The sequence below is a fragment of the Protomyctophum bolini genome (assembly GCF_963924005.1).
Source record: "Protomyctophum bolini genome assembly, chromosome: 22".
Classification (NCBI taxonomy): Eukaryota; Metazoa; Chordata; class Actinopteri; order Myctophiformes; family Myctophidae; genus Protomyctophum; species Protomyctophum bolini.
In genome coordinates, this window is record NC_137883.1 from 15,135,136 (window position 1) to 15,162,502 (window position 27,367).

General features: G+C 43.1%; 1 protein-coding gene across 1 annotated transcript; it reads left to right on the forward strand.

The window, feature by feature from the left end:
- On the forward strand, positions 1 to 26,663 carry LOC308309655 (thrombospondin-3b-like; the record flags this gene model as incomplete). Its single annotated transcript, XM_080755565.1, has 23 exons — positions 1 to 262; positions 10,027 to 10,242; positions 10,549 to 10,802; positions 11,165 to 11,267; positions 13,186 to 13,212; positions 15,029 to 15,111; positions 15,834 to 15,885; positions 16,037 to 16,185; positions 16,569 to 16,709; positions 16,930 to 17,004; positions 17,975 to 18,127; positions 18,503 to 18,613; positions 19,112 to 19,219; positions 20,015 to 20,174; positions 20,832 to 20,950; positions 22,279 to 22,331; positions 22,461 to 22,654; positions 23,248 to 23,426; positions 23,643 to 23,691; positions 24,450 to 24,646; positions 25,214 to 25,386; positions 25,578 to 25,717; positions 26,561 to 26,663. The coding sequence occupies 23 exons, from the start codon at positions 1 to 3 to the stop codon at positions 26,614 to 26,616; spliced, it is 3,054 nt and encodes a 1,017-aa protein (XP_080611691.1). The 3' UTR covers positions 26,617 to 26,663.
- Positions 26,664 to 27,367: the final 704 nt, after the last annotated feature.

The window sequence follows — 27,367 nt, forward strand, 5'->3', positions numbered from 1 at the left end:
ATGTCCCAGGATGGACTACCAGAGGACATGTCCCAGGATGGACTACCAGAGGACATGTCCCAGGCTGGACCACCAGAGGACATGTCCCAGGCTGGACTACCAGAGGACATGTCCCAGGATGGACTACCAGAGGACATGTCCCAGGATGGACTACCAGAGGACATGTCCCAGGATGGACTACCAGAGGACATGTCCCAGGCTGGACCACCAGAGGACATGTCCCAGGCTGGACCACCAGAGGAAACAAAGATCCCACATTGTCGTGACTCATCCCATTCACCCACGGACGGACACACCGCTAGAAGACCAGGGGGTTTCTGCAACAAACGGTTAGATTTTTTTGCATTTGCAGCATTTTGGAATTGCTTTTGGCTCTGGGTTGATTAACCCACCCGCCACATATGATTCAAATGTGTCAATACGTCAATGTTCACCAATACGTACGTCAATGTTCGCCAATATGTCATGTTCACTCCAATACGTCACTGTTCGCCAATAAGTCATGTTCACGCCAATACGTCAATGTTCGTCAATACATCATGTTCACGTCAATGTTCACCAATACGTCAAAGTTCACGCCAATACGTCAATGTTTGCCAATGTTCGCCAATACGTCAATATTCGTCAATGTTCGCCAATACGTCAATGTTCGCCAATACGTCAATGTTCGTCAATGTTCGCCAATACGTCAATGTTCGTCAATGCGTCAATGCTCGCCAATACGTCAATGTTCATGCCAATAAGTCAATGTTTGTCAATGTTTGCCAATACGTCAATGTTCGCCAATACGTCAATGTTCGTCAATACGTCATGTGAACATGATATTGGCGAACATTGACATTCGCCAATATCATGTTCACGCCAATACACATGGTCGCAAATCGACAGGACTCCATTGACCTCCATTAGCATAAGTAAAATATTTCTAGAACTACAAAACATTTCAAATATTCATGTACACCCGTGCGATTCCACAGTAAACTGAACATTTGACACAGTCCAAAAAACATACTATTACAAAACATAAATTAACCATGTACTTGCATTTGAAAATAGTCAAAACTTGAAATTGGACATTGTGCATGAGTACATTTACTTTCTGTACATTTAAGTACATTTTGATGCCAAAACTCAAAACAATACTTGTACTCCTGTACATTTTGAATTATGGACTATTTCAATATTGCAATAGGTATTGATACTTTTACTTAAGTAAAAAAAAATCTATATACTTTTTCCACTACTGCATGACAGTGGTGTTATGGTGATGTAAACAGTGAGAAGATAGTTTTATCCAGTGTTTACAACTGCTTTAAACATCGTCCTGGGATCTTCCATGTTGTCACTGTTCGGACAGAAACTTGTATCTCCACTTTCCATAAAATGAATAACTTTTTTATACTTTGCCATATGACACTGTCACAGTTGCGGAAATAAGCTGATCTACAAGCTCATGGGTTTGTACTTTGTAGATATGCTATATTCGCAATCTTTGAACGGCTGATTGAAATTTGTTAAGTGTGCGTGCGTCAATAAACATTGAACCAATGAAAAGTATTAACTCAGAGCTTGTGACTAAATAATAACCATGCACATTGGAACACATGTTCTTGTTTCTATTTCCTGAAAATGAACAGTTAAGGACATACAAGGTTTCTTCCTGGTGACGATATGATGAAGTCATATCCCAGACAGTGTTTATTGAAACATCTCCCCAGTATGTTCATAGTCAAACGTTTACAGTTGATATACTCCTGTCAAACAATTCTCAACTACAAGTGAAACATTTTGTAAACATAGGACAGCCTGCTTTAAGCTCCATTCCTTCCTACGCACACATTTGTGTCCGTTGGTCGAGCTCTCACCTTTGGACCATATAGGTCATGGGTCGAATCCGAGTCGATCCCAGGCACCGCCATATGAGCAACTCAGCGAATCGTGCAGTAAGTTCGGGAGTTTATGGTAGGTGTGGCACTCCACCTCGGCAATCAATCTCACAGGGGTCTCTAAAGGATAGACTCCTGCATTCTAGTTCCATTGTTCCAGATCCAGTCATTTTTCCATAGCGATTTCTAAAAATATATAAATTATTTGAAAACTAAAGGAGTAGTACTTGCTTAAGTTGCTTTAAAAAATACTTAGTAGGGGTTTGACAATATAGTAACTGCAGCGAGGCAGTGCGCTGAACGCACATGCGTTCATTCACTGGGCGCGCAAATGCAAAAAGTGTCATTCTTGATTGTGTTACGGGCATTTTCTAATGTTTTGTGCATGGAAAGATGGGAGACGACAATGAATTCTGAACAGAACCATGTATCTTTCACTAAAACCTATACAAATACAGTACTTTTCTAACAGACGGAAGGCAATTGACCTTTTTACTTTTTGAAAATAATAGAAGAAATTGTTAACTAAAAAGCATAATTTTGTTTACCCAGGCAGCGTTGATAGGCAGGTATCAATACACATTTAGACCGATGTTTGTTCCAGCATGGGTGATTCAATTTGTCTTGACCACAAGCTCTACTGGAAACAACCTATAGAATATGTAAGGGCCAAGATGGCAAAGAGCATCTCAATACAAATAAGGCAATGCAATAAAACATGTACTCAACACCAGTTAACTCATTACACACTCTGTATTATGCAATGATCCTACCATATACCTGAACTATACTACACTGAGGTATGGGGTAACACCAATCCACTATAAATTCACTGATTACACTCCAAAAAAAAGAGCACATGGGTAATAAACAATGCCGGGACCACACACACACGCAGACAGACACGCAGACAGAGTTTCTGTAATCAACACCTTTTGATGTCTGGATAAGGAGGGGGTTACAACCTTAGAGAACCACTGAACTTGAAAAAAAACTGTGATGCGTACAAACGTGAAAACGATGAGTAGCCTATCCTCTTATGGAGCCACTGTGGAAAGAATGAGATAAGTGTGTTTGTTTGTGCCCTAAAGCAACGACATCAAAGCTATATATATATATTGTGTGTGTGTGTGTGTGTGTGTGTGTGTGTGTGTGTGTGTGTGTGTGTGTGTGTGTGTGTGTGTGTGTGTGTGTGTGTGTGTGTGTGTGTGTGTGTGCGTGTGTGTGTGTGTGTGTGTGTGTGTGTGCCAGGGGTCTCCTGTGGTCTCAGGAATGCTTTCAAGTGACAGGGAGAAGGGGGCGGGAGTCTCACATGAGACATGATCATTGTGACGGTCTCTAGGAGGGCAACACACCTGCTGTTGTAGAGCTTCTGGATGGAGAGCAGGTCACACCCACAGATCGTCTGTGCTGTCCGCACCACCCTCTCCATGGACTGCAGAGTGGTTAAGAGCAGAACAGCTTCCAAACTATAGGCAGTGAAACTTCCAGTCAGAACACTTTCTGGAAGTGTCACTGCCTTATGAGAGTTGGACAGGTCAAGTGTGTGTGTGTCTTACTACAGTTTTGAACATGTAAGACGTCCACGCAGCTCAAATCATCAGTCTGGGAGGATCATACAGCTATTATATGTCTACCGGACACACACACCACACACACACTCTCACACACACACATCAGCCTGAAGGAGAATCCGTTAAAAAGATGATGTGAACAAGCTGTGTATTAAAAAGGATGTAGCTTCCTGTGGTAAAGAGGAACAGACATGTGTTCCTGTGTATGTGTGTGTGTGTGTGTGTGTGTGTGTGTGTGTGTGTGTGTGTGTGTGTGTGTGTGTGTGTGTGTGTGTGTGTGTGTGTGCGTTGGGGGGGGGGGGGGGGCAAATGCATCTGGAAACAAGCAGAAGAGTCTGTGACCCCTGCCGTGACCTTCCTAGGCTCTGTCCCACTGGGAGGGTACAGCTCACACCCAGTGGAATGAACACACACAGGTAAGAAAACACACTATATCACAGCTTACGTGTTAATAGTCCATGGGTCCTGCAGACCAGATGACGATATATATACCACTCAAGGTGGCAATTAAAGGTTTCACATTTTAATGATCCATGTCTGTTACAGTCTGTAGATAATATTTTGGATTTGGAATAATAACTCCATGAGTCACATTGCATTTTAGATGCTGGTGCACGTCTGGCTCATGCATGTTCAGGCAGGCCATTAGTGGACAAGTTTCAGGTCAACCTTTCTTTTAACCTTCTTTGTTTTGACTAGATTTCAGTTCCTAAAAACCACTTCCAATTCTGAACCATGATAATAGCCATCTACAAGCTCACAACACAATGCATTGTGAGCTTGTAGATTGGCTTTTTACTTGCACAAGCAGAGCGCACAAATAATGTTGTTTGTCCGGTGTTTGTTTGTCCGATGCGTATGCCGCGGCTTCTTCTGAGAGTGACGTAATGAAGATATGTACCAATGCCAGGGTATAACTGGCTCTCGATGGTGACGTAATAAAAGGTAGGTCTCAGATTAAATACATGTATACATAGAGTCTGAGGCATTACCTTTACCTTTAATCCACCCGACGCTGAAACATATCTTTATTATGACACAATCGAAAGCCAGATATACCCTGGCATTGGTACATATCTTCATTACGTCACTCTCAAAACCAGCCACGGCATCAGGCATACGCATAAAACAACCCAAGTAACCACAGTATACTACTTATCAAATTACAAATTACATACATATACAGGGTAAGGCCTATGTATACATGTATGTCAACTGAAACGTTATTACATCACCATCGAAAGCCAGTTATATCCAGTCACTCACCCGTATTAATTACATCATTACTCGTTATGCTTTGTAGTCCCTAATTGGTTGTTGTTGATTTCGTAACGAATCCATGTATTTCAACCGTTTAAATTGAATTACAATCCTTTACAAGGTTCATAATAAAATGTCATTCAAGTGTTTTAAAGTTATAGTTAAAGGATTATTAGATTAGTTAAAGGGTTTGCAAATAAATGTCCCGTGGTTCTAAAACATGATCATCATGTCATTGTCAAGGACCTCCAACTTGATACAGAATGCTTGGCCACGGACCCCCATTTGAATGATGTTGTGTTAGGGACCCCCTAAAACATGTGATGCGAGTGAGTGGGAACTCCCTGAAGCACCCCTGGGGATCCTTGGACCTCAAAAAGTACAGTACTAGAGTAAATGTTACTTTCCACCATGCTACTGCATGCGTGTCTTATATGAGGAGGTTGTTTAAATGGTTGTTCGTTTTTATAAGCATCCAGATGGGATCTGTCAGAGGGGAGCATTACCTCATGTCTACATTACTGCATGTCTGCTGACATTACATTCACAACAATGTGGTTATGAGCTTATAGATCTGCCATCTTCAAATAGCCTGTAGGGGGTTCAAGTGGTTAAACTGGTTCTTGTGCTGTATTAACAATTTTGCCGGGGACCCCCTGTTGGAACCTCTTCAATGACCCTTGGTGGTCCCCAGACTCCACATTGAGAACAGCTGGCTCAAAGCCTTTACGCCCGAGCTACATGCACACCGGAGGCGGAGGGTCGTCATGCAACTCCTCGCAACATGCTACTATTCCTAATGGCAAGGAGTTGGTGTTTGGTTTGTTGCAAAGAGTTGCGAGTAGTTGCAAGGAGAAGATGCAGCTGGTGTGGTAAGGTTTGGGCCAGGACTGGCCGGTTGCCTGCATAGTGTGAGATTTATAGATTTTGGGGCATAAATAATATATTAGCCTTTATTTTTATTTTATCAAGAATTGATAAATGTCACCATGGCCCACATACTGTACACAGTACCAAAAAACTAAACAAAAAAGTTTGTTTTTCAAAGGGGCACATTGCTGTCCAGACGGCAAGGGCAGGTGGTGCACCCCCTAGTGTCTATCTGTGCACGCCATTAGCCTATACGGGGAATGTGTTTACGCACACGCTCGCTCGGTGTAGCTCGGCCTTTAGGTATAATTGTAGAAGATTAGAAAGGCTCAATTAGTGCCCGTCTGTGGCATAGCTGTGGTGGTCATTTTGTGGTGCCACAGACACAAAACCCATTCAGATTTCCATGTTTGCTTCCAGTAAGCCTGGAACCAAGCCATCCAGGCTCCTGGTGAATCATTTGGAATAAGGTGGAAATAGAAAATTTCTGTGATTCTGTGTGAAAATATATTCGCAGACTATTTGTATACTATGTATATAATATTTGACACAGTGTTGCGGTCATGATTCACCAGGGGCTCGCTCACACACACACACACACACACACACACACACACACACACACACACACACACACTCACACTCACACACACTAAGTAACTTATCTAATATATTAATTAATGCCTGCTGCAGGCAGGCAGGCAGCGCATGCTATAGTGATAAAGCTGTTCTTTTGTTGCCTCTTGCCTGCAGCTCAATGCTGTGCAGTCACAGTGTGTGTGTGTGTGTGTGTGTGTGTGTGTGTGTGTGTGTGTGTGTGTGTGTGTGTGTACGTGCGTGTGTAGGCTACATTCTTGCAGTCGGTGTCCGACTGCACAGTGTGTGTGTGTGTGTGTGTGTGTGTGTGTGTGTGTGTGTGTGCGCGCGCGCGCGCGTGCGTGTGTGTGTTGAACGATGGAGGGATACAGACTGATTCCAGAGTTTCTGCTGTTCTTTTGGGCGCTTTATTGTGGCTGCGGCGGCACGGCTGCACAGATGCAAGGTAATCAATGATAATGATATGTAGCTTATCCACTTGTGTTTAACTTTATTTATTATGATGTGACCGCGAACACGCAAGGTATAGTGATAATCGCATCGCACCGCGGACGGTCTGTTACCGCAATGGTTCTCACTACAATGGCAAGACAGACTGTGAAATAACAAAATTGGTCCATTTGTTTCAATTTGTACACTGTCAAGAGTTATAGAACTGAGGTGGTTTATTTAAGACCGAATCCACTGTGTCACCGCACTATAACTGCAAACATGATCTTTTCAAAGAAACCCTTATGAAAAGGTTGTGTAAAGGTTTTTGACTAGATAGCCATGCCCATGACAGACCAAGCTGGGTTTCATCAACTATGAAATGGTGTAAGTGTAACAGTTATATTTTACAACTTAGCCTGTATGATTGTGTATGGAAATATAACCTAAATGAGTTTGATTGTTTAGTTTATTAAAGGTATTGACAAAATCGTGTGTGTGTGTGTGTGTGTGTGTGTGTGTGTGTGTGTGTTGTCCATACATCATAAAGTGTTGTAGCCTAGGGGGTCAGGCAGACCCCGTGCCATAGTAACCCTGCTTGTAAACAAGTGTGTGTGTGTGTGTGTGTGTGTGTGTGTGTGTGTGTGTGTTGTCCATACATCATTAAGTGTTGTAGCCTAGGGGGTCAGTCAGACCCGTGCCATAGTAACCCTGCTTGTAAACACCACCCTCCTTGTTCCACTTGACCTCTAAACACACTGTATAACTATTAGGTCCTACATTAAGCCTACTACAAGCAAAGGTAACCGGAATGCTCGTCCCAAAAGACACTCGCCCTCATTTGTTTTCCACTACTCGCACGGTCGCACCCAGCACTTTTTACTGAGGTTATAGTACTAATAAGGTTAGGTTAGGCATAGTTTTACTGAGGTTGTGTTTAGGAATAATTACGGTTAGGTTTAGGCATAGTTTTACTGAGGTCATCTTTAGGACTGAGGTTAGGTATAGGCATATAGTTTTACTGAGATTACGTTTAGGAATAAGGTTAGTTTTAGGCATAATTTGAATGAGGTTATAAGAATATGAATACCTGGTGGTCAATGTTTCAATACACACAGTACTGGAACGTACATTGCATGAATGCACCTGGGACGTATCCTCAGTGATGTATCCCAAGGTCATCAGGGTTTCTTGTCTCGCGACATCATACCCCTCACTCAGATGACCCAGCCGGGGTGATCAAGTCCCGACTTACATCCCAGTAGCTATACCTCGATCAGTCCCATTAGACCAGAGCCACACAATTAAAATGTAATTTTACGGTATATATTTTTATAGCATACTATTTTTATAGCATAGTAAAGAAAACTTTACTAATTATTTGTAGATTAAGATATTACAATTTGTATTTAGTCTATGAATATAGCCAATCTACAAGCTCATGGTTGTGAGCTTGTTGATCTGCTAGCCTATTTTCAAAAGAAAATGTAACCCCTTGTAAAAACCCACACTGCTTGTTCCACTTAACCCCAAACACCCATTGATGTGTTCTAGAGCGGCATGGGCACTCTGCGCTCTGATAGATTGACTTGTGTTCTTGTAGTTGACAACCTGTGTTTGAGTCTTGGCCATACGCACCCCACTCATCCCTATTCACAGAAAATAGCAGATAGACTAGACAAGCCAAGTGTGACACGTTGTGAGCTTGTAGATCTGCTATTTTCTGCAGATGTAGCATATACTTGGTGATAAAGAATACGTTTGGACCAGCTACTGCTGTCAGAAGTAGGTGTATGGTGGAAGGAATTTGCATTGAAAACATAAAGAACCCAAGTGACTGAAAATTATGCTCATGATATTATTGAAGAAAACAAAAGTAAAATAAACAATTCAGATATGAATAAGTAAATTCAACCCAAAAGGTAGACTCAGTCAATTGTTCATGGTTTGTCCAAGGTCAAAGTAATTTCAATGTCAAGAGGGGTAATGTGAGGGAGTGTGTTGGTCTGTGTATGGGGTGGATATGGGGGGAAATTGTGTGTTTGAGTGGTTCAGAGGTCCTACCGTTCAGGTAGGACAAATAACAGGTTGACGTCTCTTATCTGGAACTTGGCTCGCCATTGTGTTCATCATCTTTCATGGGGTTTCATGGAATAAAGGGAAAACCTGGCCTGAACACAAAAAGGCCAAATTAAATATCTTATAAGGCTGATCTACAAGCATGCAAATCAAACAATCATTTAGAAATCAAATAATCCTTTTCAAACAATCAAACTGCCATCAAATGAAAATAACCACAATAAAACAAAACAGTTCAAACAATAAACTCACCAATTCAGTTCAAGTTCTACAGCTCATCCAGCTTCAGTTCAGTTCACCAGTGTAGCTTGGAGGTCTAAAACCAATGTTAATCAGTGTTAATATAATGTTTGATAATGAAGAGTCAAATGTTTGAAGAAGGGCTACTAATTTATAAGACGAGAAACAAAACAAATAGTGTTGTCTCCTGACTTTCTTTTCTTCTTTCTAATGATTTGATCGGCCCAAAACATTGTGTTCATTGTCATGATTCGTCACGATCCGAGTTGGCTTTGTCCGCGGCGTAACCGTCTTTAAATAAATTATATTAGAAGTGCCGATGGAAGAATGCATTGGGGTTTCATTTCCTGGGCCACTCGCTTTTCTGAAAGGGGGCGGGCCTGCGGCGCTCTATAGTGGAGGTCCCTGCTTCACCTCTCTCTCTGCTAAGGCACCCTCGGACTGAAAACAATTGAAGGCCCTGTACCAGTGGAGGGGTCTAGTATGACACTGAGATTGTATCAAAGAGGAGTATAAATATTAACTTTGGCACGGACTGTGTGGGTGCAGCCAATTTGATGTTTTAAGACTTGAAGCCGATTCTAAATGCCTTCTAAATCAGTAGAGTGCTCAACCTTTTTCATGCCAAGGACCCCCTAAATAACTGTATGTAATTGGCTGCAGACAACCCCATTTGAAAATGGCCAGGGACCCCGAGAAGACTAGTCTATTTCGATAAAACATTTAGAAAATAAAAATGAGCACTATAGCCTACGTGAGCTTGTATACTATCTGCTATTGGTGGCATTATTTCTGTGAACTGTGATTGGATGATGATACAGTTGAGTATATTCAGGCTGACATGCTGCACATATCCATGAGGACTTACAATAGTTCTGCAATTCATATCCATGTATAGTAGAGTCGATGCTTTTTGGTCTCCAGGGAGAATGGTGGAATTAATAGTAACAAAGTATTGTACTATTTTGAGGTAAATTGTACAAAGTACATATTCCTCAAAATTGTACTTAAGTACAGTACTTGCGTAAATGCACATTTTATTCAAAAGACCTACGACTAGAACTAAATCAGCGTTTGTGTTGTTGGTGCAGTCATTGACATGTTGGAGCTGGGGGAAACCAAGCGTCTCAGTGCAGCAGTGGAGCAGCTGTCCCGAGCTCTGCAGGGCAACGGCGGGGTGTCTGACGTCTATGTACTCACAACGTTCCGCCTGCCGCCCCGCATGGGAGGAGTTCTGCTGGGACTGTACAACAAGCAGGACAACGCCAAGTACCTGGAGGTGGCCATGATGGGCAAGACTAACAAAGGTACAGTAAGTAGCTCTTTCATCACTTAGTCTTAGACCATAGGCTAAATGGTTAACTGGCTGCCCCTCCTTCACATAATGTGGCATAATGTCCGAATATTGATATAGTAACTACTTCAGCTGTTACAATTTAATGACTTAATTATTGACCCTAACCTATACAAATTGAAATTAAATAAGTATGTTACGTTTCAGGATTCCAATTAAAAAGATTGCAAAAATAGCAAATCGCCAATAGCAGATGGTCCATGTGGCCACACATGCATCATTTTTAGAGTATTCAGTCAACCAATCGATCCATTTTCAGTCCTGGTGCGGTACGTGCGTCAGGACGGGAAGCTGCACAGTGTCAACCTGCAGGTTCCCGGCTCGTCAGACGGTCGCAGTCGTTCACTCATTCTCCGCGTGGGAGGCCTGGGCTCACAGCAGCTGCTGCTGGAGCTGCATGTCAACTGTAGGCTGGCCGAAGCCTCACACAACCTGCCTCCACTGGTGAGCATGCCCGGTGACACGCACACTGTGGAGGTCAGGACCGGACACAAGACCTACGCCAGGCTCCAGGTAATGTCTGTCTGTCTGTCGGTCTGTCAAGCCGTCCGTTATTCATAGCCAAAAGCTATGTTGTCAATTGCATTCTTAATGTTAGTGTGTGTAAATGGTTTATATATCCAATTCCAAATCCATTCACCCACCCATTCCGATGACAGAGGAAACCATGCAAGGCACCAACCTGCACATCAGGAGCAATTAGGGGTTCAGTGTCTTGCTCAGGGACACTTCGACACCAACTCTGGGGGAGCCCGGGTTTGAACTGGCAACGTTGCAGTTCCCAACCGGCCACTCTACCCCTGAGTCAGCCCTCCCCAATGTGTGTGTGTGTGTGTGTGTGTGTGTGTGTGTGTCATGTGCGCATGTGCTTACAGGGTAAAGTGGACACGTTGAAGGTAGTTATTGGAGGCTCAGTGTCCAGCGCAGGACTCCTGGCTGACTGTCCCTTCCAAGGAGACACGTCACAACATAACTCAGGTAGACTATACCTTCAAACTTTTTCATGTCAAGTAGAGCAGTGTTTCCCAACCTTTTTTGTCCCAGGGAACACTTTTCATAGCCCTAAAATCTCGGGGAACACCTAGGGGGGGGGGGGTGTGTATATATATATATATATATATATATATATATATATACATATATATATATACATATATATATATATTAAATATATATATATTAAATATATAGTAAAACGTAAAAGTAAATATACTTTTAAAAACACACATGACAGCACTCATCAAATAACTTCAAAGAGAAAGAAAAGGACAGAGACAGAGCCTCAGTTTCAAAAAAATTGCTCATATGAAATGTGAAATGCCACCTAATCCTTTTCCTTTCTTTATTATGAGCCAACTTGTGAATGCTGCATGCTTTTATTGTGAAGGGTCTCAGTTCTCACAGCCTGCTTATTTCCACATGCTGAAAATAGCTGATCGACAAGCTCACAACGCGTTGCGTCCGCAACGCGCTGTGAGCTTGTAGATCAGCCATTTTCAGCATGCAAGCATAACACGTGTACGACGAAGAATAAATCAGGCATCGCTGCGCTTCTGTGAAGGGAGGGAGATATATTTTGTTGGCCGAACGAGGCGATCATGTTTGGACATCTATGGAAAGCTATTTTGGACAGCTATTTTTCGTGGCACATTATGTTTAATCACAACAACGTCACGTTTACTTTACCTCCTCAGTGTTTGGGTCGGGACTGTGTGTGTCTGCCGTCTACGTGCATATGCACTCTGCGCGCTCCAGTCTTTCTGGAGGGAGCGAAATGTAGCGTCTTCTGCATGCATCTAAGCATTAACATTTCAATGGCCGAGGGTCGTTAGAGTCTATTGTTCCGTGTTGTAGTTATCGCACGTCTAATGGTTAGACGTGTGACAACAACGACGCAACAATAGGAAGCCTGCAGCTCAATAGCTTTTGCTTTCGGGGGAGGGATAGTGTTAATTTAGTTAAAATCAGGCGGAACACTTGGAGACATCAAGAGGAGCACCATAGCTCCGCGTAGCACAGGTTGGGAAACACTGAAGTAGAGTTCCTTATTAAAATTAAGGCCCGGCCATAACTGGGCACGAATAATTAGAATAGGCTACATTTTAGGCCCAACCCGGCTCTAATTATAGATAAATACACAAACAGAACATATATACATGTATATATATTTTTATTATTATGAAAATAATTCACACAGCGTGAATTTCAGGCCCGGCCTGAAAATGTTGGGTCAGGTTTGGGTAGAATTTGAGAACTCGAATGTCAAGCACCCCCAAATATTTTTGGCCACCGACAACCATGAAACTATTTTGTGCCAGGGTACCCCTGCATAAAATATGTGTGTTGTTAGAATGTTAAAACAAATAATCCAATTGTATTTTCTCAAGAAGTTTTAGAAAATCTAGAAAGTAGCTGGGTCAGATTTATTCAATTGGCATAGATCCACGCCAAAGGCGGGAATGGTTTAACTATGACCCCTTGTTGAAGCCCCATAATATGTTATAATGCATACTAGGCATGTAACGATATATCGATATATATCGATATTAATCTCTTAGATATGAATCGATTTAATAATAATAAAATTAAATATTATTAAATTAAATATCATATTCAAGTGCTTTTGGAGAGAAATTATACTGATGTCACTTTCAGTAGTAGAGACACAAAAGATACAAAGATACAAAAATCTGAAAAAGCTCAGGGGGGAAGATAAATTATATAAAATTAAAAAGCAGTAATTCTTCTGGAAAATATTTTTTGTTTAAAATATTGTGAAAAATCGTATCGTGAACCTCATATGATACGAATCGTATCGTGAGTTGAGTGAATCGTTACATGCCTATAATACGTACAGTATAATAAGTGATGATTTGTGTGTTTTGTGTTGTTCCAGTCAGTGCAGACGTGGGCAGCATTCTGGGTGAGTAGCAGGAATTAATATCCTCTGTTGGTTTCACACAACTCACATGTTTCATTAGCCCCGTGAGTCAGAACCCAATGGTAGTAAAGTTTCTGACATTTTAAAGACTTTACCCATGGGGTCCTGGCCCAGCGCTAACCTGCTACATAGTACACAGACATAAATAACTTCGGAAACGTCTTTGCTGTGGTTTCCTCATACGGGTCCGATGGTCCAAAATAAGCATATAAGAGCTATAGGAGACAACGGAAACGGCTGCGAATTTTCCTTTGGTGCAGAAGCTGTTAAGTATTTTTAATCTGTGTTTGACCAATTTGGTAGCTTTGATTCCTCTCTTCCTTCCTTGTTTATTGACATCCCATTGTACCGCCTCCAGCTACGGGGTTGGCTAGCTGTGCGTCCCTACGTTCCTGCCTCTGATCTGCTCTGTCATAGCTAGCCACTAGCTAGCCAGACATCACTCAAAAATCCTTTGTTCCAATGGATCCATTAATTAGTCACAAGCTATTTTTAAACCGAGACTTAACCACTTTCAATGATATCATGCATGCACACACACACACACACACACACACACACACACACACACACACACACACACACACACACACACACACACACACACACACACACACACACACAATTAAGAGTCAAGTATTCAAAAGGTAATCAAAAAAAGTAATCCAACCAAGCATTGTAGATCTTATCTTTTGTCAAATTAATTGTAGTCCCCAAAGTTATATAAAAAAATGCATGCCCCTCACCCAACCTTCATGTCAGGAGTCCTCAGCTGGTTCAAAAGCTCTGATTCTGAATTGTTTGTTCAGAGATCAAAGCATCTGCAGCCATGTCTGTCCAAACTGTCCTGCCTAACCCTACCGGAAGTTCTTCGGTCAAAGTGGTTATTGGTTTAAGTTAAGTTCTGATTTCTGCTTAGAATTAGCTAAAAAGAGTTTGTTTGTTAAAGAACCACCACCAAACACTGCTTCTTACTGCTCCAAAATGGAACTCCTAATGCCTCTACTCTACACTTCCTGTCCTCTTATAGTTTCCTGGTAGCTCACTTCCTGGAACTAATCCTGGAACTATTGCTCACGTGTTTTTTTCCCCACAGCTCCCCCTATGATTAAACTTAGTCAACAGAAAATGGATGACCAATGTTTAGCTACACAAAACACAATATATTCTAGCCCGTACCCCATTTTCTTTCAATACTCATACAAGGGAAGGACATACATTATTTCACACATTTGTGTGACAGTGTCACATATATTATGTCGTTGGTATCCTTCAGATTTCCCCACCACTTCTTCACCCAGGGGGTGTCACACAGACACAGAGTTAACTCAATCTAATGATTTTTTTTTTAAATAAAAAGAAAAACTAAAAAACTAAAATAATAATAATAATAATAAATAAATAAACTAATTGAAATTATAGACAAAATGCCCTTAGTATTTGTTTTTTTCAATTTAACCAAAACTAACTGAATTAGAAGAAAAACAAGCCAAAACTAAACTATGATGAAAAATCCAAAACTATAATAATATTATAATAATAAAACGATAAATACATACAGAGGTAGAGATTACAGTCAGAAGAGGCAAGGGTGCAGTGGGCTCCCGCGACCTCACAGAGCTGGGGCTGCTGCTGCTCTGTTCACAACCAAAACACAGTTTGGCCTGCATTTTGATTGAGCCATTTTGTCAATTTGGACCTCTCTTGGTCTCCGGGCCCCACATTGAGAAACAGTGCTTTAATCATTATCAGCATTGTGTTTTCGAGGCTCTGATTGGTCCGTTTTCTCTGCTGCTAGGTGAGCATGCGAAGGCTCTGATTAGTCAGATGATCAGCTTCAATCGGATCTTGGGAGAGCTACAATTGGACATCAAGGAACAGGTGAGAATTAACAACAAGAAACACTAAATGCAGGGGGCACGGTGGCACAGTTGGTAGTTGCCTCACAGCTAGAAGGTCCTGGGTTCGATTCCCTCTCGGGACGCTGTGGGTGCTGGCGGCGTGTTTCCTCCTCCGCGTCATCAGTGCCCATACCCGAAGGCGGGGTTGGCGAAAGGGCCTTTCTGTGTGGAGTTTGCATGTTCTCCCCGTGTCCTCACAAAAACATGCAGTAATCCTGGTCTCTAAACTGCCTCCCCCTGGCCAGGAACTGGAACTGGTTGGAATAACGTGTTCCTTCCACGCGCTACGTCCAACCAGGGAAACTCCCCCCTGTCAGGTGTAAAAGAGCAACTTGGACACTCAAGCATGAAGGAAGCATGAGTTAAGTCCGTTGCTCTCCACAGGTTGGCGGAGGGTGTGTAGAGCCCAGGATCACATTAGATGATTGACACAGGGGTGAAAAATGGGTTACAAAATCGTGGGATAAAAAATATATTTAGAAAAAAAGAAACACTAAATGCAGCTTTATTGTCACCAGTGGTGTAACATGTACTCAAGCACTGTACTTTGGATATTGCACTTTCAAACATGTCTGGGGTCATTTCAACGTCTACTTGGTCTTCACCCCAGACAGATTTGAAGGTGAATGTTTCAGTATTCAGTATCTAGATATTTTATATTCATATTTATCAGAAACTATCTGTGTAACTATCTGTGTGCAGGTGAAGGAGATGTCGCTGATCAGGAACACAATTTTGGAGTGTCAAGCATGTGGTCAGTATAGTACATAATTATACCAGTAAGATGTCTGAGGAAACTTTTTTCGGCCGCTTGTTTTTGTTTAGTCTTTTCTAGTGAAACGTCGACGGACGTTTTGGTCATGGTTTTAGTCAAATAAATGAATGTCATGTCTTGTCTATTTAAGGTTTTCATGAGCCTCAGTCTCGCTGTGATCCCAACCCTTGCTATAAGGGTGTGCCCTGTACAGAGACGCGGGAGTACCCAGGATACCACTGTGGACCCTGCCCCCATGGCCTTATGGGTAACGGAACGCACTGCCACGACATCGACGAGGTACGCTGACTTGACATCGTCAAATCCCCAGCATTCATCTCATTTTAAAATAACTACGGTACAAATTATCTGAATTAATCGGACATTAAAGTAGCAGTAAGTTATCCTTGTTTGTTAAAATATGTGTTAAATACATATTATGATAGTAAATAATCACTGTTATCGAGTGTTAGTTCAGTAACAGGGGTCTCTCCAGCTCTTTAGTAAACAGAGAATGCATTTTTAGGTCAGGATACCAATTTTATCCAATTTGGAGAGAGGTCTCATAAAGGACTAACATGATGATTGCCCTGACACATGTCCAGTACTTTTATATGAAATATGGATGTACAAAAGGTACAAGTTGCGTGTGTGCGTGTGCGCGCGTGCGTGCGTGCGTACAGTGTGAACTGGCTCAGCCATGTTTCAGAGCAGAGGGGTGTGTGAACACAGCCAGAGGGTTCAGGTGTGAGCCCTGCCCTGTGGGCTACACTGGACCCCCCCTCACTGGGACTGGAGTGGACTACGCCAAAAAACACCATCAGGTAGGAAGCAGGAAGCACACGATTATTATAGCTTTGCATGTTTGCATGTTGCATGTATTATTCTTATTATCATTATACTTCATGTTTTCAAATACATTTTTGCTAGTTTAGTTATGATTAGGGTTAGGGTTACGCACGCTCGCGCACGCATGCATGCACGCACACATACTGCATAGAAATTTTATTTTGACTTAAACTTTGTTGTCATTGATGTGTGCAGCTTTGTACGGATGTAGATGAGTGTGCTGACTCATCCAGTAGCTGTGTTCCAAACTCTGTTTGTATCAACACAGAGGTTAGTGCTGCATTAACCTTCTATTATTATTATTATTATAGTTGCAATAGAGACACACAGTGCCTACAAATGAGACAGCGGCCCCACTTCTGGTCCGTTAGAAGGGTGTACTGCAGCTGTCAATGCAATCCCTGTAGAGCGTTGCAGTCCCACCCCTGACGAGTCGGCACGGAAGACAATTTCCACAATTTTTCTCATAGTCGTTTCAGAAAAGTATTTATTTAAAGACCTTTAAAGCCTCGGACAAAGCCAACTCCGATCATGACAAATCATGACAATAAACACAATTATTTGGGCCGAACATATAATTAGAAAGAAGAAAGAAATGGTAGCGTACAACACCTTTTTTGTTGTTTTTCAGCCCAACATCTTTTGTTTATTGTCAATATTTGTCACCATACGAGTTGGCTTTGTCCAAGGCTTACATGTCTTTAAATAAATACTTTTTGAAACGTCTATGGGAAAAATGAATGGGATAGTCTCTTCCGGGCCACTCGTCATCATGAAAGGGGGCGGGACTGCGACGCTCCATGAGATTCCATTAAGACTTCCAATCATCAAAGTCGGCACTCATAAAGACAGTGATGTCACTGAAATGCGACTACTTGTCTGTCTGCCGTCTCCCCTCTGCTCTGTTAACATAATGGGTAACCCATTCAAGTTGTAAATTAAATGTGAAACACGTCAGTACAGTAAGTACAGTTGAATTTCGATGGCTTCTATGGGCTGGCCTGCAGTACACCATTCTAATGGACCAGAAGGGTGGGCGCTGTCTCAATAAGTGGGCGGGAATTTGTAGTCCCCGCGTGTCTCTAGAAACTAATGCCTATACCGATGATGTCACTGGTAGGTGGGTTTCTGAACTGAGAGACAGAGTGAGTAGACATAAATAGTACCATATTATAATGAGCATAAGTGAGGACCATTTATATGAAGATAGGTTGAAAATTGAAGTACTTCTTCCCACCAGGGTTCGTACATGTGTGGTGAGTGTAAGGTGGGTTACCATGGGAACCAGAGCATGGGCTGCTCTCTGCGACGCTCCTGTGCAGCGCTGGGGGTCAACCCATGCGACCCCAACGCTCACTGTGACCTGGAACGCACCGGAGAAGTTTCCTGTCGGGTTAGAATCTGTCTGTCTGTCTATCTGTACGTCTGTACGTCTGTCTGTCTGTCTGACTTAGAATCTGTCTGTATGTCTTGTCTGTCTTTGTGTCTGTCTGTCAGACCTAGGCTATTTTCAGCATGCAACCAAGTGTAAAAAAAAATACGACTCCATCAAGGCCCCCCCCCCCATTTATGTTTTAATCTACAGTTGATATATTACTACATTCGCATGCTATTTAGTAGACTAAAACTACACTAACACTAAAACATATCAGACGACTAAAACAAAATTACATTTTATTCAAAAGACTAATACAAAATCTAAATTTGTTGTCAAAATCAACACTAGTGTATAAATGGATCTTAAGATGGATTCTCTTTCATGGGTCAGTGCAACGTGGGATGGGCGGGGAACGGGAACACCTGCGGCCTGGACTCGGACATCGATGGATACCCAGACTCTGCCCTGCCTTGCATAGATAATGACATCCACTGTAGAGCCGTGAGTATCTACCCCCCCCCCCCCAAATAAATAAAAATAAAACATGATCATCAGGTATTATGATTATCCTCCTATGATTATGCTTCGATTGTTATTTAATTCACCCAAAACATATACATTTTGTACCCAAGGATCATATCTTTTGTTTTGAGCCAAAAAGAAGAATCTGAGATATTACGATTCTAAGAACTGCGTCCCCATAGACAGCATAAGTCTTCTTATTTTGTGTTACAGTATGTTGTACAGTATGTGTTATAGTATGTTATGTTACGTTATGTTATGTTAGTAGTATGTGTACAGAATACATACATAAAATACACTAGGGAAGGCATATTTGCCTATTAACCACACCTGGGGTCTATTAGAGTAATTTAACTCCATAGACACATGTCACACACCGAAAATAGCCGACCTGCAAGCTCACTGTGGCCCCTTTTCCACCAGGGTTGAACCTTACACACTAAATGTGTGTGTGTGCGTGTGCGTGCGTGTGTGCAGGATAACTGTGTGAACACTCCTAACTCGGGCCAGGAGGACGCAGATGGGGACGGTGTTGGGGACCAGTGTGACGAGGACGCTGATGGAGATGGCATCAAGAACGTGGAGGTACGTTCATCACTGTTTGTCATGTGTCACATTGTTACAAGCTCTGTAAATCTGCTATTTGTGCTATGGTTGAATTTGAAATCAAATTCCACCTAGTAACGATGTGTGATATCTCGCATTTGATTCATCGTATTTTTAGGGTTGTCAAAATCTTCTTCAAAATAATCACTGTTTAGCTGCCCATTTCTAAATATTCCCAAAATAGGCCCATGTTCGCACACACGCGTGCGTGCGCAACTTTGTACGGATGTAGAGTGTGCTGACTTTTTTGGGGAGTGCATGGTTTTCCTCTCTGGGGGGAAGCTAGTAGGTGACTGATCAACTTATCCAATTATACAACCAAGTTTGTAGGCCAGATTAAAATTAGTTTGGGGAGTCGAGACGTTTAAATGGCATTAGGTAACAGGGCATTACCCATTTTGGTGGCAGACAGTGTAGTAGGATGTATTTTCCCCATTAGGTTTTTGTCAAATTTAGGGGAAACAAGGTCAGAGGTGCTCCCTCTAGTGTTGTGCTCATGGGTGTCTCTCACTCGTAGCAAGAAGTCATAGCATACCAGCTTGTCTGCAATTTAGTTTTTAGTGACTGTCACAAATAAACTCACCTGCTACAACAACTGCAACTGATTTAAGAAGTTAAGAATTAAAATAGATTAAAAAAAAGTGTGCATTCATTTAATAAAGAAATTAATTAGCCCAAGATAATACTAGTAGCGGTATAAAGCACATTGTGTAACCTTCATAACATTCTACATCTGGCTCCATAACCAGGGGGTTTCTCTTTGTGTCCGGGCAGGACAACTGTCGCCTGGTCCCCAACAGAGACCAACAGAACTCGGATACTGACTCGTACGGTGACGCATGTGACAACTGTCCAAACGTCCCCAACAGCAGCCAGAAAGACACAGATGGAAACGGAGCAGGAGACACCTGTGACAACGACATCGATGGAGATGGTACGACATTAGAATGTGTATGATTTTTTTTGTCTATTGTATATGTGTAATTTTTTGTTTTGTTTTAAAACTGTACTCATCTCAGAGGAGAGAACTGATTAAACACATGAATTAATAAATACACACTTGAAATTGGAACACTGATTATCTTTGTGGGGTTCTCTTTCCAGTTGGTTTCCTTGTGTTTTTTCTCCGCCAAACAATATCGCTTCAATAAAGGTAGAATCCTGAAATAAACAACAAACAAAGCAGGTGGTCTTCAACTTTGTTTGTTTGTTGTTTTAACTTCCCCCATGCAGGCATTCCTAATGTCCTGGACAACTGTCCTCGGTTCTTTGTGTCTGTGTCTTCTTCCTCCAGGCATTCCTAACGTCCTGGACAACTGTCCTCGGGTCCCCAACCCCATGCAGGCATTCCTAACGTCCGGGACAACTGTCCTCGGGTCCCCAACCCCATGCAGGCATTCCTAACGTCCTGGACAACTGTCCTCGGGTCCCCAACCCCATGCAGGCATTCCTAACGTCCGGGACAACTGTCCTCGGGTCCCCAACCCCATGCAGGCATTCCTAACGTCCGGGACAACTGTCCTCGGGTCCCCAACCCCATGCAGGCATTCCTAACGTCCTGGACATCACTGTGTCTTCTTCCCCCATGCAGCCATTCCTAACGTCCTGGACAACTGTCCTCGGGTCCCCAACCCCATGCAGACGGACCGGGACGGGGACGGAGTCGGGGACGCATGTGACAGCTGCCCTGATGTCAACGACCCCATGCAGGTCAGAACCAGTGGAGGGGGAAAATACTAAACTTATTTACTTAAGCAAGAGTATCAATACTGCAATGTACTGTAGAAATACTCCGTTACAAGTCAATGGCCGGAATTCAAAATGTACTCGAGTAAAACTACATACGTTTTGGCATCAAAATGTACTTAAAGTACAACAAGTAAAAGTACTAATTGTGCAGAATGTCCCATTTCAAGTTTTCAAATGTATAATAATCTTTTGTAAATAGCAGATATACAAGCTCACAAAGCGTAGCATTGCGATGCATTGTGAGCTTGCAGATCTGCCATTTTTTTAATGGGTTAAAATACCAAATATATCCTATCCTTTTTCTTCATGGCTGGTATGGTGGACTTTAATGGCTAAGGTGCAATAAGTGATTCTGTTTTGTTAACATAAGTTTTACATAGCTCTATAGTCTGATAATTGAACTTTTGTTTATTGGGTCTCCCCTGCTCTCCGGCTCAGGAGAGAACTTATACAGGATAAAGGACAAACAAGTGGAATTGGAAGTGATGACACAAAGAAATGCGCAGGCAAAACTGGAACTGGAATACCTGCAATTTTTGCGGTTTATGAAATTGCTGGAGGGGTAGATTTAACAAACACTCAAGCAATGATTACTATATCAATATAGAGCTTGGTAGTTTTAAAACCCTAGTTTTAAAATGTTATGGTTAAATTATAAGAAGCCAGAACTATGAGGAATGACCCAAATGAGGTACCAAACAATTAACTCTAAAGTTGATAACCAAAAACAAACAAACAATTCCTGTACCTCACTCCGCTAACCAGGGGCGCTAGGTTGGTGCAGAAAGCTACTGGAACTCTGGGGTTCAAACATGCACAGCAAGCAACAGGCAGGCACTGTGGACAAAATTAACCATTTTAAAGCTGCATTAACATTTTAAGCTGCTTCCATATTACTTCAACTAGAGTGTGAGTTGTTGCATACAAATGAACACAGACGTTTCATACCTTGCCACAGTTGCCTTCACCCATGCAGTGCTTCCACCTGTCTCACTCTCTTGGTCTGCTCATGTGTTTGTGACTGAGTGAAGCTAACAGGCTTCAGCTATGTGCACTCTAAACAGGAAGTTGTAAATCAGGTGACAGGAACTATCAAAATAAAGAATATAACAAACTTCAAACTAAAGAAATTAGTGCAGAACCAAGGGTCCCCGGCAGTTAGTTACTTTGTAGATTTTGATTACTAATACAAAACACGTGTGTGTGTGTGTGTGTGTGTGTGTGTGTGTGTGTGTGTGTGTGTGTGTGTGTGTGTGCGCGCGCACGTGCGTGCGTGGGTGCGTGCGAAGTCTGATCTAGACAACGATCTGGTGGGTGACGTGTGTGACACCAACCAGGATATGTGAGTAATAGTTTATTTTAATATTGCACAATAAGAATCATATTTAAGTAGGGCATTAATTTACAATGATCAATTAAGGAGATACGAGGAGATTTCTGCCTGACAGCATCATCACCACCATCATTTCAGGGATGGAGACGGACATCAGGACACGAGGGACAACTGTCCCCACGTCCCCAACAGCTCCCAGCTGGACTCGGACAACGACGGGCTGGGAGACGAGTGTGATGACGATGACGACAACGATGGCGTCCCTGACGCCACGCCCCCCGGACCCGACAACTGCCGCCTGGTGGCCAACCCCAGCCAGACAGACAACGACGGTGCAGTACACACAACCCCAGACAGACAGACAGACAGACAACGACGGTGCAGTACACACAACCCCAGACAGACAGACAAAGACGGTGCAGTACACACAACCCCAGACAGACAGACAACGACGGTGCAGTACACACAACCCCAGCCAGACAGACAGACAACGACGGTGCAGTACACACAACCCCAGCCAGACAGACAGACAGACAACGACGGTGCAGTACACACAACCCCAGACAGACAGACAGACAACGACGGTGCAGTACACACAACCCCAGACAGACAGACAGACAACGACGGTGCAGTACACACAACCCCAGACAGACAGACAGACAACGACGGTGCAGTACACACAACCCCAGACAGACAGACAGACAACGACGGTGCAGTACACACAACCCCAGACAGACAGACAGACAACGACGGTGCAGTACACACAACCCCAGACAGACAGACAGACAACGACGGTGCAGTACACACAACCCCAGACAGACAGACAGACAGACAGACACCGACCTTACAAAGCACACACTTACTTTACTTCTTTAAGTAAAACATTTGAGTAACATTTTCCACCACTGTATCCATGTCCCCTCAGGGAATGGCGTAGGGGACATGTGTGAGACAGATTTTGACAATGACTCGGTGGAGGACAGGATGGACGCGTGTCCGGAGAGCGCAGAGGTGACCATGACAGACTTCAGAGCCTTCCAGACGGTCATCCTGGACCCCGAGGGCGACGCCCAGATAGACCCCGACTGGGTGGTCCTCAATAAGGTCATTCATTACCTTATTAACCTATACTAGGCTACACAAATAAACAACATGTTCACATAAGAAACTAATCACAAGAATCCGTTCGCAATGCATCGCATTCTTAGCCGCGTTTGACAGACGCACACACACACACACACACACACACACACACACACAAATCAGCCCTAACTCCATTGTTTTCATGGTTCCAGACTAACTTTGTTCTTATGGTTTCAGGGGATGGAGATAGTACAGACCATGAACAGTGATCCAGGATTAGCTATAGGTGAGTTGTGCCACAGTCCCATTTCCTCATTTATAATAGCCCCAGTCAGATATCCCCAGTTCTGTTTTTATAAAACTGTAAATCTAAGTGTTGAAAAGCTGCATTTGTGTGGACACACCCAACAGACTTTCTGTTACCACCGCTATAGGTAGCAATAGAGTCTGTCATTGAGGCCTATGGTGCAATATAAGAAAACATTATTTACTTTTATTTCTGAGTGTGACACTCCACGCCCAACAGCTCATTCAAATACTTTGTCTTTGACATTGCCCCTCCCTCTGATGGTCTCACCTGTCAACATGTCTGTGTTCTTTTCCAAATAGGCATAAATAGTGATCTTTTTAAACACTCACAATAACAAGGCCAGTGTAACTAGTAAACTACTGCAAGGTACTACCTGCAAAACACATGTAGCCTATAGATTATCTAAACCAAGCTCCCACATTCTCTTGGCCACCGGTTCTTAAACATTTTCACGTCAAGGACCTCTAAAATAATATCAATTTGGCTACGGATTATGTGCGACGGACCCACAGAAGAGAAGATCTGTCACTTTTTTTTAAAGATCTACAAGCTCACAATGTGTTGCATCATGTTGTGTGCTTGTCATTCTGCTATTTTTCAATTGCTGAACTAAAATATTTCAAATGACTAAAATTAAATGGAATATTATTCAAAAGGCTATGACTAACTCAAACCAAATAAAAATTCAAAGTCAAAATGAACACTGATCTAATCTTATCTCATCTCATGTCCAGGCTACACTGCATTCAACGGTGTTGACTTTGAGGGTACGTTCCACGTCAACACGGCTACAGATGACGACTACGTAGGCTTTATCTTTGGCTACCAGGACTCTGGCAGCTTCTATGTGGTCATGTGGAAGCAGACCGAGCAGACGTATTGGCAGTCTCTGCCTTTCAGAGCCATGGCCCAACCCGGCCTGCAGTTAAAGGTAAGACCCATGGCTCTGGTCCATAGCACTAGGAGGTCTCCTGAATCCAAAACAACAGGTTGTAGCTGGGGTGGTGGAGGGTGTGCAGCAGTGTTTGAGCAAGACAGCAGTGGTGAGTGCAGCAGCAGCAGCATGACAGCAGCAAAGCAAGCAGGAATGAGCAGTGCAAAGTTCCAGATTAAATAGAGCGGTCTGAGAATTAAATAAGTGGATGTGGACGTGGATTTTCCTGACGCAACGCAACGCTCAATCTCTTTAAAATATACTGAGATTTGCTTCTGTTTTTTCCTCCAAAACTAGCATTTCTACAACCATAGATCTGCTAGTTTTGAATATAATAATAATAATAATAATAATAGTTCACTTTACATTCATAAAAATCTCTAAGTGCTACAATAAGCAAATGCATAAAATAAAAGAAGAATCGTAACATCACCGTTAGCACAGTACCGTTTCAGTTGGATTTTTAAGGTTTTCATTTTATTTCAGCTAACTAAATTGTGTTTTTCAATTCTAGTTTGGCTTATTTCCTTTGTTTTAACTCACTGCAATGACGCTGGTCCACAGGCGGTGAAGTCGCGTACAGGTCCCGGGGAGTTCTTGCGGAACGCCCTCTGGCACACGGGTGACACCCCAGGCGAGGTCACCCTGCTGTGGAAGGACCCTCGCAATGTGGGCTGGAGGGACAAGACCTCCTACCGCTGGAACCTCATCCACCGCCCACAGGTGGGATACATCAGGTGAGGCTCCATCCCACTCATGCTCAAACAGGGGTGACCAGATATCCCCCTTTGCGTAGGACAAAGTCCCTCATTTCCAAGACTTGTCAGGCGTCCCACAAATCGAGACCCTGTCGCAGATTGTGACCGGCAGGCATCAGTGCTGTGTGTTGCCATGGTAACAGTGATGCTGTGTGTTGTCATGGTGACAGGGTGAGGCTGTATGAAGGGATGAACCTGGTAGCAGACTCGGGGGTGGTCATTGACACGTCCATGAGGGGAGGCAGACTAGGCGTCTTCTGTTTCTCCCAAGAACAAATCATCTGGTCCAACATGGGATACCGCTGCAATGGTAACACACACACACACACACACACACACACACACACACACACACACACACCGCAGCCGGTATAGTGCTGTGCCTCACAGGTAGAACTTCCCAGGTTCCCGCTGGGGGCGTGTTCTCTTCTCCGTGTCATCAGCGCCCATAGCCTGGGTGGGCTTGGCAAAAGGGCCTTTCTGTGTGGAGTTTGCATGTTCTCCCAGTGTCCCCTAGGGTAGGTACCCTCACAGAAAAAACATGCAGTAATCCTGGTCTCTATACTCCCTGATGGAGGGGAAAGGAACTGGTTGGAATAACGTGTTCCTTCCATGCACTACGTCCTACCAGGGAAACTCCCCCGTCAGGTGATAAGAAGTAGCCTGCTCACTCCTCATACATTGTAGGAAGCATGAGCACAGTTCGGGGCTCTCCTCAGGTTGGCTCCCAGGATTACAGTTTAGGCAATTGGCACCGGGTAAATAAATTGTGACAAAAATCGTGGGATGAAAATAACATTCTTCCCTCTGCTCTGCTCTGACATCACGCACTCCACCTCTGCGTTTTCAACCCAGCTTCTGCAGTTTCTGTTTACGTTCTGCAGTTTACGTTTCTGGGCGTGACTGCTTCCATTTGTGACATGTACTTCTCTTCAGAAGCGTTAATATTGCAACCTCGACACAGCATAACAAACAGCAATGATCGCAGAATGTCCGCGTTGTGTTCAATCACCGTGCATGGCACCTTCATTTATGCAAAACAGTCTTTTATCACGGCCCAGAAACAGGAACACAACAGGAACTCTACTGCTACGGCCAATCATAACAAAGCTGTGTAATAAAGTTTTATAATGTGTTTTGTATTTTCCTGCAGACACTGTTCCAGAGGATTACGAGGTGTACCGTAAATTCATCCACATCCAGGTGTGAGCTATGGTGCAGTGCTGCATCCTGCCACTAGAGGAGGTGTTTCCTTGGTGACGGACTGGGCTCATTCCATTTCACTTACATGTCACTTGTCATGATGACCCAAGACCTGAACTATACACATCACTTTGTGCCTTTGCTTCATTGTGTGTGTGTGTGTGTGTGTGTGTGTGTGTGTGTGTGTGATGAGCACCATTTTCCTGGTCCTCACAAGAGAAATGGTTGTTTTATGGTTACAGGTTATAGGTTTAGCTGGGGCTAGGAATATTCATTTAGGTTATAATTATTGTTTGGATTATACATTTGTGGCTCTATTTTCGTCCATGCTAAACCCCTGATCCCTAAACTTCTTTGTTCTTCTTTGAAGTTTAGGGATAAGGGGTTTAGCATGGACAGAAATTGGTGCTCTATTTGTCAGTGCCTTACCACTAAGCTTTTTTCTTTTTACCATTTTGAAAAACATTTAGATACATATACTAGCCGAGCTACATCGACACGTTGTGACACTGAAGAAAATCACCCCCATGTGAACTGAGTAGTGCAACTCCGTGTGGGGGTCCCGGAGGGTCCTCGGAACTTCCAGACTCACAGGAACGAGCCCAGGGTGCGAGCCGCCCCGCGTCCGAAACGGAGTTACCGTGTGGGGGTCCCTCTACTGTACTGTACTGTCACACCCAAAATCATCATAATACAGTTAATGTGTGTGTGTGTGTGTGCGTGTGTTAGACTGCACAACAGTGACACTTGGTGGTGA